Here is a 10,817-nt window from a genome sequence, read left to right on the forward strand (position 1 = left end):
AGCTGCTAAATAGTAGACATTCCACTGCAAGTCTATTTCTGTACGGGTTGAAAGTACGCTATGATGGAAAATGCCCAGCTGTGGCTTTGTACCTTCCATTCTGTAATATACATATTCATTCAACACATTTACTAGGTATTGCCTGTGTGCCCAACACTGTACTAGGTACTAAAAACTGTAAGTTGAGGAAGACATGTTTCCTGGGATTTTATGCTTCAGTATGGGATACAATACACGCAAACGTAAAACTGACAATTAGCCCATAGCAGTATAGATGAAAATGCAATTGGACATCAGAGGAAAGTCTGTTAGAGATTTCATAGCTGGATGGGTAGGATTTGGCTCTACAAAGAAGAGAAAAGAATTTTCCAGGCAGAGGGAATAATGGACACAAAGAAGAGAAGACAAGTGACATGTTTGAACAATAGCAAGTTTTCTTTGGTTGGAGCATTTGAAAGGGGAATAGCAGGCATGAAGCCGGAAGAATATGTTAGAGCAAGATTACCTTTGTTTAACGTAAAAGGCTAATCCTGGGATAAAATAGACATTACTCAACAGTTAATTGGATGTGAGTGACAGAGAAGGGGATGAAGTAAAAAATGACTAAGATTTTGAGCCTAGATGATAAGGGTAATAATAATTTAAGTAGAGAAGTCAGAAGAGGGATGGTAATTTCCTATTTACTAAGCTTTTTATCACATGGTGCCCTTAAAAGGTATGTTCAGAAGTTGTTACTGTTACCCTAAAAGATCAAGTTCAGAGGAGTTGTTACTTGTCCAGGGTCATATAGCTAGTGAGGGGAAGACAAGAAAGGCTGGTGGCATAGTAACATTTGCTGAGTATCTGTTATGTTGCAGCACTGTGCTAAGCACATTCATTCATTCATTCATTCATCCATTCAACAAATGGTTATTGAGGCAATGCTATGTGGCAGGCACTAGGGATTTAGTGGTGAGTAAGACAGACAAAGTTGCTGCTTTCTTGGAGGTTACATCCCAGTAAGGGAAATAAATAATTATCCAAATAATAATCTTTCAAATAAAATAAATGTAGAGGATTCTGTGAAAGTGTATTCCAGGTGGCTCTGACCTGAACTTCAGAATCAGGGAAGATTTCTTTGGGGGAAATGACATTTGACTGAAGCCTAAAGGACAAGTAGGCATTAACCAGACATAGCAGACAAATGGAAGTCCTTGTGTAGGCACTGTTGAAGATTTGGTCTTTGCAGACATTATTCTAATTAATTGCAGCAGCCCATTAAATAAGTTGTATTGCATTTTCAGTTGAGCAAACTGGTGTTTAGAGAGACGTTACAAATTATTTAAGAAGCCACACCTTGAGCCCAAGATCTTGACTCTAGTACTATTCATGCTATTTGAAACATGTGGAGTTTGAAGTGGTCTTTTGTCACTCTTGGTTTTTTTGCTTTCTTTTCTTTACAGTGCGGAAGGCAGTCATGTGTCAGGACAGAGCAATGGCCGAGATCCTCAGGCCTTGGCTAAAGCTGTGCAGATCCACCATGATACCCAGCACACGATGTATTTTGCTTGAGAGTCTCAGAAAAAGAACTCAACCAGTTTGGCACACCATGCAGGCTCAAAATGTTTCAAACGCCTACTGCCTCTAGAGAGAGCCAAGTTGACTTCAGGTGGTCCTCTACCAGCAACTCAGAATAGTTGCACTGAATCTATACTTCACAGCACTGTCTGATGCATCAACAAAATTGAGCCATTTTTTTAAAGTAATAGATACTCATTGATTATCTTTTCTGATGCACTGGACTGAATTTTTACCTCATCATGCAAAGGCTAATCAGCCTGAACTTTCTAAAGGACTTTATGAGAAAGGTTTCTATGGACTATTTTGCTAGCTGTGGTGTTCACCGCATCCCTCTAGTCTTACAAGAGAAGCTTATTCCTTTTTCCTGTATTCGTCGAGTGGGGTATATGCATAAATGGGAGAGAAAAACCAATCTACTTCAGTTCAGTGTAACTATTTAATTGTGTGGGTCAATAGGCTTTTTAATGGAGATTTCTGACTTTGCCACTGTAAATGCCTTTAACGAGCATTAACTTTTGAAAGTTTTACAGAGTTTTATTAGTTTTACTACTTTATGTATTGATCTCTACAGACTTGTGCTGGTGCAAGTACAGGCTGCCAGGCAATTGCACTATATTTGGCTGCAGATTCAGACAGGCAGTTCTCTTATTTGGTTGACTTTTGTGAATGTGTAACACATGTGATGCATGTCATGGTGACAGATAACACTGCCATGGTAAAAAGTACTCGTGTTTCCCCCTCTTTGAAAAATTAGCTTTTAGTATTTTTCAGAGTTTTCAAAAATGCCCATTTTATGCTGCTGTGTGGTTTGTTAGATCTAAATGATTTTTTAACTTTTCTCATAGCAAGTTAACTTTGGCAATAAACATTTTTTAAAGTCCCTCCTCTTCCTCCCCCTGACAGTGTAGTTTTTTAGATGAGATTTCGGTATGATTTTTATCAGCTATTTCTTATAGATCATAATCTGACAATTTTTGAAACTGGTCAGAAAAGGCATATATTTCCATGCCTTTTTTTTTTTTTTTTTTTTTTTTTTTTTTTTTTTCTCGGTACGCGGGCCTCTCACTGTTGTGGCCTCTCCCGTTGCGGAGCACAGGCTCCGGACGCGCAGGCTCAGCGGCCATGGCTCACGGGCCCAGCCGCTCCGCGGCATGTGGGATCTTCCCAGATCGGGGCACGAACCTGTGTCCCCTGCATTGGCAGGCGGACTCTCAACCACTGCGCTACCAGGGAAGCCCTCCATGCCTTTTTAAAGAATTCTTTTTATCTGTTTTATAGTCACAGTTGGTGTCCTGTCACTTTGTTTTAAACTAAGCTAGAACCAGGATGCTTCCTTATTGAATAGGCTTTGCCAGTCCTTAAGGTACCTTGAGTGATGCTGCAACTTGCAAAAATGTACCAGCATTTAAAACTTTATTCCCTGGGAATCAAGGTTACTCACACAATTACTTGTAATGGAAATTTTTTGCTTCTCTTTCAACCTGAAATGTACTTGGTGGGGTTTCCTTCCTTTTATTAAACTAAAACTGCATAGAAAAGGTTGCTTTTTCTTAATAGATTCTGGATTGCGTTCACAGGGAGAGAGGATTCCTTTCTTGTCCAAACAAAGGGAGTTGATCTAAAGCAAGCATCAGTTAAAATGTGGGGGAAAAGGTATTTTGTATTTAGTGTAGATAATACTTTGTGAATGGACAACAGTTACATAGAGTCTTGATAGTTCCAGCCAGTGTTTCCCAGCCCAAATTTTACTGACTTGGAATTCTCTGTCCTGGAACCTCAGGAGTGAGAGCTGAAAGGAGGGATAAAAGGCCCAGAGCCACTCCACATGGCTGAGGAAGGTGCTGGGGAGATAGATGCAGTGTGGTAAAACGGTTTTGCCACCTCTGTCTGGAAACTGCTGGTGGGGGAAACACTGGATCTAATGGTGAAGGATGTTGCTTGAACTCATTAGCTGGTCCAAATCTCTTAAACTAGCCTTCTCAAAATCCCAGCAATATAAAGCACTGTTTTTCTTCAGTCTTGTAAACAAGCTTGTAAATAACGTTAAAGTTTACATTTCCATGTGCTGTTGATCAGCAGCGCCACCAGTGTTTGCTGAGACTGGTCTCTGAGAGTTTTATAATGTATATGGAGTCCTAAAGCTCATTAAGATACAAGTGCAGACGTCCTTGTTCTCTTCATAGAGTGGGATGAAAGCAAGCTCTGTAATTGAGGCACAACATAGGCAGGAGTGAAGAAGATGGCAGATGTTAATTTCTTAAGATTTTCCTTTTTTGCAAATACCTCACTTGGACACACAAATCAGGACACGTTGGTGAGGGGCTGGCTGCTGCTTTTTATTCACACTTGTTCAGGGAGAGCACAGAAAATACCCTTCAGCTTGGCCACCCTGGATACAAGAGGAGGAAAAACGGAAGTTTCCTCTAGGAAAAGGATGACTTGCTGGAGTCCAGGATGTGAAGAACTCTTGGTGGCTGGCTGGCTGGCCAGTGGGCACCCCATCTGCACTTGAGTGCCTCGGACTTGCTTGTTAACAATGCACAGAAGAAGCGTCACTTCTCACCATCTCCTGGCATGTATGGAGCAGGGAGCAAGGCGGAGTGCCAGGAAGCCCTGACGTGCTTGCAGACGGGCTATACACTCGACCTTGAACTGTAGTTTGTAAGACCTCAGTCAGTCCTAGTACACTGGGGCAAATCAGTGTAGTGGTGGAGGAAAAGCCGGGAGGCCTATTTTTATAGGAAAACAGTACCTTTGAGGGTTTAATGCTGCCGTTTTGGACAAAAGGAAAGAAATATAGAAGAATTAGGATTGTTGGAAAAAACTTGCTGAGCGGTGAATCTTTAAGAGGTAATTACTGCAGAATCCGAGTTGCAGCAATACTCATTGCAAGCAGGTCTGAATGCATAGTTTTAATTCGGCTTGACAATTTGAACACGTTAACCCCTTGGGACTGACTGAATCATTATGCATGTGTCAATCAATGGGAGGTGTGCATTCTCTAGAAGTAGGTGTAGGCTGTTTGGTTTTTTTTTAATGCAGCCTGTTCAGGCACTGTCATGTGGTGTGAAAGATTTAAATGTAGCAATGCTAAAGAGTTAACAATTTTGGGATAAGGCACGGGGACATTAAAAGAGTGGTGAAAATCCAAATGTTGAACCAATTATGTTTTGTTGTTGTTGTTAGCTGTAGAGTGAACTAGCTGCCCAGCTGTCTGGGCAGGCAGAACATATTCATTCTTACTGTAAATTCTATTTGCTGCTTCCAAAGGTGATGATTTACAAGCAGACATATTCTGTATGGTCTGTATTTTAGGATCTGGTGCCCAGCCTATATCAGAGCTTACCTACCTGGCTCAGCTACCTACCCTTCCTGTGGGAAAAGGTAATCCACTGTTTAACCAGGCTCACCCTCTCCGCCCTGCCCTAGCAACCCTTTGTGGATGTGCTGTAAGATTTTCTTGCTCAATAGCAAGGTGGTAGCTCTGCTTTCATTTTAAGAAAGTGGAGGCTGAGGGCATTGTATCAATACTGCTTCAACTCCAAGGATTTTTCCTTGTAAAATTAAAGGGAAGATCTTGTTATCGATTAACCATTTTCGTACCCCTTGCTATTGACATATTCATGCTCTTTCTATGTCTAGTAGCTGAAAAATGTTTGCATTTGTTCATTTGACTAATGGTGTCATTTTTGTTTCTATATTGTTAGGCCTGTAATGTTCTAAAATGTATTTTATTAAATTTGGACTGGATGTATGTCTCTAGCAATACGAGGTACTTTCTAAACTATTAAGGGAGGGGTGGTAACCCCGAGTTGAGATAAGATGATGGTTGTTTAAATTTTGCAATTTTTTTTTTGGCCTGCAGGGATATTTTGTGTTCATGTGTCCATAAAAGAATAAATTGGCATTCTTGTGCCAAACATTGTTTTTCTTGTCGATTGTCTAATAAATATAGCGTATACTGTAATAGCAATACATATGGTTACTTTTTTTTTTTTTTGGCCACACCGCACAGCTTGTGGGATCTTTGTTTCTCAACCAGGAATTGAACCCACACCTTCGGCAGTGAAAGCACAGAGTCCTAACCACTGGGCCGCCGGGGAATTCCCCATGCTTACTTTTTATAAACAGTTTCCTCGGTATAAGAAATTTGAGAAAGAAGAACAATGAGAAAACTTTGTGTTTTTAACTCCTGGGTCTCCCTATTTTTAGAAATTGTTATTTGGGAAATTTAGAAGAGCTTCTTGCAACATTTCACATGTGAAAACTTAAAGCTTCAGCAGAGTTCTGTGTATAGCTCTTAATAGGGAGATCTATTTCAGTGATGTTCTGAGAAAAATCCGTAGTCTTCAGAGGGCAGTATAGCTACGTACTTTATAAGACTGACTTCTTCAGAGGAAGAGCTGCCCAAATTCCCCCATCCTGGGGCTATCCAATCTCAAGTCTTTTAATTCTTACCAGCAAAGCCCTTTTGTTAAGTCATGGCAAGGATAATGCAGAGATTTGCACAATGTGGCCCTTATACTCAGGGAATTTATAGTTTACCAGAGGAGCAAGTCCTACATACAGCCAACTTTACTACAGGTAATTGTTTTTTCCATCAGTACGGTATCCCCCTGTCCATATTTGTCTATTATCAAACATTTATCATGAACCCAATATATGCCAAGCTCTACCTAGGTGCTGGGAATACAGAAGAGTAAAAACTTAATTCTCCAGGGGCTTCCCTGGTGGCGCAGTGGTTGAGAGTCCGCCTGCTGATGCAGGGGACGCGGGTTTGTGCCCCGGTCCGGGAGGATCCCACATGCCACGGAGCGGCTGGGTCCGTGAGCCATGGCTCCGGAGCCTGTGCTCCGCAACAAGAGAGGCCACAACAGTGAGAGGCCCGCGTACCGCAAAAAAAAAAAAAACAAACAAAAAAACTTAATTCTCCAAAGAATTCATTCTAATACAGCGTAAGGTGGGGAGGAGGAGGGAGCAAGATTAACATCTGAGTGCCTAATATATGCAGTCACTTTATACTGACATCTTTAATCACAGCCACAGTCCTTTGAGGTTGATGGTGGTATCCCTGTTTTAAAGATGAGGAGTCAAAGTTTGAAGAATTGAAGCCAGGCCTATCTAACTTCATTATACCTGCTACTGAGGGTGAAATTATAGGAACTTAAAAAGGGAAACAATTTTTGTCATGGGGAGTCAGGAAACACTACAGAGTCACGAATTTTGGGATAGATCATGAAGCACGAGTCAGACTTTGCCAGGTGGATAAGTGGGGAACAAGGGGATTCTAGACACACTGTTCCCTCACAGTAGATTAGCTATAATTTTTATCTACTCCAATTCTTTCCTTTATTACTTCTTTGGGTGATAGAATCCCTCTTTCTTACGGGAACCCCATTATTTTGTGTGTTTCAAGTGAGTCCAAATGGCCTTCCTCACACTTCTTCCCCCTCCATTTGTGTCCTGTTCATGTCCATCCTTGAATCAGTCCCTGGGGGTTGTGTCACATAATGACTCCTGTGTCAGGGAGTGGCTAGCAAGTAGGCAAGTCACAAACAAGGCATGTTCCTCCTCCGTCTCTTTTTCTCTATCTCTTGGCTCTGATTTCCTCTATGTTGACTTTATTCTCCAGAAGCTATTGGCAAATCTTTAAGGAGAAGAGGGACAAAATCAGATGGGAAAACTAGCAACTATATTGCAAATTGACTGGAGAAGGAAAGAAATTATTTTAGTTTAACAAACATTTTTGGAGCTCCTATTATGTGCTAAGAAATATAAAGATGAAAGACACAAGTTCTGGTCATTGAAAGGTTCACTTGTAAACTTGGGGGCCACATATGTAACAAGGTAGCTTTAAGGGTTAAGTATTATGAGAAATATATACACATAACCATGGGACCACTTAGAGAGGCTGCTAACCCAGCTTGGGGAGATCAAGGAAGCCTTCTTAGAAGAAATGATGACTGAGATGTCTTATAAAGAATAAATAAGAGGGCTTCCCTGGTGGCGCAGTGGTTGGGAGTCCGCCTGCCGATGCTAGGGGATGCAGGTTCGTGTCCCAGTCTGGGAAGATCCCACATGCCGCGGAGCGGCTGGGCCCGTGAGCCATGGCCGCTGAGCCTGCGCGTCCGGAGCCTGTGCTCCGCAACGGGAGAGGCCACAACAGTGAGAGGCCTGCGTACCGCAAAAAAAATAAAAATAAAAAAAATAAAAAGAATAAATAAGAGTTTTATAAATGAACAAGGTGGAAGAAGGCATTCTAAGGATTCTTTTCATGGGCAAAGGCACAGAGAGGAAAACAAAGATCATGACTTGTTGGGATAAATTACAAGTAATTTCAGTACTCTTGGATTATAAGGGAAGTGGAAATGATGAGGCTGAACCACAGAGGCAAGCATCAGTTCCTGACAGGACAGGACTTGCATGGCATTCTAAGGAGTTTAGAGTTTGTCCACAGGTACAATAGCACAGTCTGATTTGTGTTACTTAGGCTGTCAGTAGTGTTGTGGGTAGTTTGAAGGTGAAGTTCTGAGAGTTTTACTGTGGAAACTCAAGCTAAAGATGATGAGGCTTGAACTTGAGCAGTGATAGTGCAATTGGAGAGAACGAATGAACACGAGATATTCAGAATTTAGAAGAAGCAGAACTTGGGGAAAGTGCATATAGAGAGTGCAGGGAAGGAAGACTCATTAGGAGGGCTCTCAGATTTCTGGCTTGGGTAGCTGGGTAGGTAATAGTGCCACTGAGAAAATGAACACAGAAGAAGCAGATTTGTGATTTGTGGGAAGTAAGAATGTGGTGAGTTGAATTTTGGATGGATTTGATTTGAGAGTGGTATATATGGACTGGAGAAGGGGATTTGGAAGCCATCAGTATATATATCTATATATCTAACTATAGCTATGTCTATATCCTATTCGTTCTGTTTCTCTGGGGAACACTGACCAGTACAGGCTGCTCTTAGTATCTTCTCTTTGTTTTTGATTTTCAACACTTTAATAGGCCTAGGAATCTTTATATTTATCCTGCTTAGAACTTTGTCTTATTCATCTTTGTGAAACCAGCACGCAGTGTCTGGCATATAATAGATGCTCAATAAATGTTAGCTAATATCATTGAGGAAATTCCCCAACACAAAAGTCAGAGAACAAAACAAACAGTAAACATAACTCAAAGAAAATAGAGGCCATGCAAAGGGAGCAGAAGAAAACTTCCCCCCCAAATTGTTTTATTTATTTATTTTTGCGGTACACGGGCCTCTCACTGCTGTGGCCTCTCCTGTTGCGGAGCACAGGCTCCGGACGCGCAGGCTCAGCGGCCATGGCTTATGGGCCTAGCCGCTCCGTGGCATGTGGGATCCTCCCGGACCAGGGCACGAACCCATGTCCCCTGCATTGGCAGGCGGACTCTCAACCACTGCGCCACCAGGGAAGCCCCTTTTTTTTTAATTTTTAAAATTTATTTGACTACATTGGGTCTTTTAAAAAATATTTATTTAAGATTTTAAATTTTATTTATTTGGCTGCATTGGGTCTTCGTTGCTGTGTGCAGGCTTTCTCTAGTTGCAGCGAGCGGGGGCTACTCTTTGTTGCGGTGTGCGGGCTTCTCCTTGTGGTGGCTTCTCTTGTTGCGGAGAAAGGGCTTTAGGTACGTGGGCTTCAGTAGTTGCGGCATGCATGCTCAGTAGTTGTGGCACATGGACTCTGGTGTGCAGGCTCAGTAGTTGTGGCGCACGGGCTTAGTTGCTCCGCAGCATGTGGGATCTTCCCAGACCAGGGCTCGAACCCGTGTCCCCTGCATTGGCAGGCAGATTCTTATCCACTGCACCACCAGGGAAGTCCCTTAATATTTATTTTATTTATTTACTTATTTGGTTGCTACATGTCTTAGTTGTGGCTTGCAGGCTCCATAGTTGTGGCTCACCGGCTCCTTAGTTGTGGCATGCAAACTCTTAGTTGAGGCATGCATGTGGGATCTAGTTCCCTGGCCAGGCATCAAATCTGGGCCCCCTGCATTGGGAGCTCAGAGTCTTAACCACTGCGCCACGAGAAGTCCCCCAAATTGTATTTTATATTCTCGGAAAGATAAAAGAAGATACTGCATTCATTAAACAAGAGGAGACTATAACAATAGGAACAACTTAATTAAAAGAAAATATTAAAATAGCAAAAATTTTAAAAATCATAAGTGAAACAAATGAAATCCATAGACTCCCACAGATATTTAAGGAAGTCATGCTTGAACTCCCCTCCACCCTAAACTTTGCTCACCAGTGATCCTGTCTCTTCTAATTCTGAACTCCAGTCTCTGTGATCTCTTTCCTTGACCCTGCTCCTGGCCCCTGGACTTGGTTGGCATTTGGACTTGGTTTCTCTCATGTTTAATCCTGCTTTCTCTAACTTCCTTCACGTGGTTGCCCTCAGAGTCTCGGTGTCCCATGTAACATTAACCCCCACCCCGAACCCACATGTGTGTGTGTCAGGGGAGGCAATTCAGACATCAGCAATAGTGAAAAGTTAAGAAAATTCTTGTTAAAAAGATACCAAACACAATGGCAATTGATTTTACATATCACCTTTCAATGCACGTACATTTTTATATAGTTGTAATCTTAATGCATACAGGATTTTGTGTTCTGTTATTTCATTAACTATTACATAACGAACAGTTACCCTTTTTCAAGACTGAAGTCATGTCATTTTGTGGTCATAATTCATTAGGCAAGCATTTATTGAATACCTATTGCCTGCTTAACATTGTGTTAAGCATTGGGGCTACAAAGGTAAGTATGGGTTTTTCTTCATGCTTTTGAGACTTTTGCATATTTAGAGGGAGGAGGAGGAGGAGGATGGAGAAGGCTATATCAACAAAGGAGAGCAGCTAAGTATTGCCACATGCATCACAGGAAGTGCAAGCAAGGACACATGGGAGGGAATGTCAGGAAGTTGTCATGAACACAGGAAGCAAGTAACTTCACCAGTCTGATGGAGGAGGTGTTGAGGTTTTAGGGGATTAATAAATCATACCCCTTTCCCTACAACAGTTCAGAACCAACTGAAAAATAGCCATAGATATCAGATAGTTGGATGAAGAGCAAGATGTCAGTTTTATTGCTGATAAGACTTAGATAAGAGGACTTGCTTAGAAGTGAGGGCAAATGGGAGTGTAGCATTCCCCTTTACTTAACATGCTTGCCTTCCTAGTCATAGTAAGCACAGGAAAACCTTGGTTTTCCACAAAGGAAAGAGTCTACTTTT

General features: G+C 41.7%; 1 protein-coding gene across 2 annotated transcripts in view; it reads left to right on the forward strand.

The window, feature by feature from the left end:
- LOC307183994 (protein argonaute-4) overlaps positions 1 to 5,940 on the forward strand; it is a 46,621-nt gene extending 40,681 nt beyond the window's left edge. For both annotated transcript variants that reach the window (XM_079917224.1, XM_079917225.1), the window contains exon 18: positions 1,443 to 5,940. In XM_079917224.1, the coding sequence (XP_079773350.1) occupies positions 1,443 to 1,551 (109 nt within the window). In that variant the 3' untranslated portion in view covers positions 1,552 to 5,940. The remainder of the gene's footprint in view (positions 1 to 1,442) is intronic.
- Positions 5,941 to 10,817: the final 4,877 nt, after the last annotated feature.

Source organism: Stenella coeruleoalba, assembly GCF_951394435.1.
Source record: "Stenella coeruleoalba genome assembly, chromosome: 1".
Classification (NCBI taxonomy): Eukaryota; Metazoa; Chordata; class Mammalia; order Artiodactyla; family Delphinidae; genus Stenella; species Stenella coeruleoalba.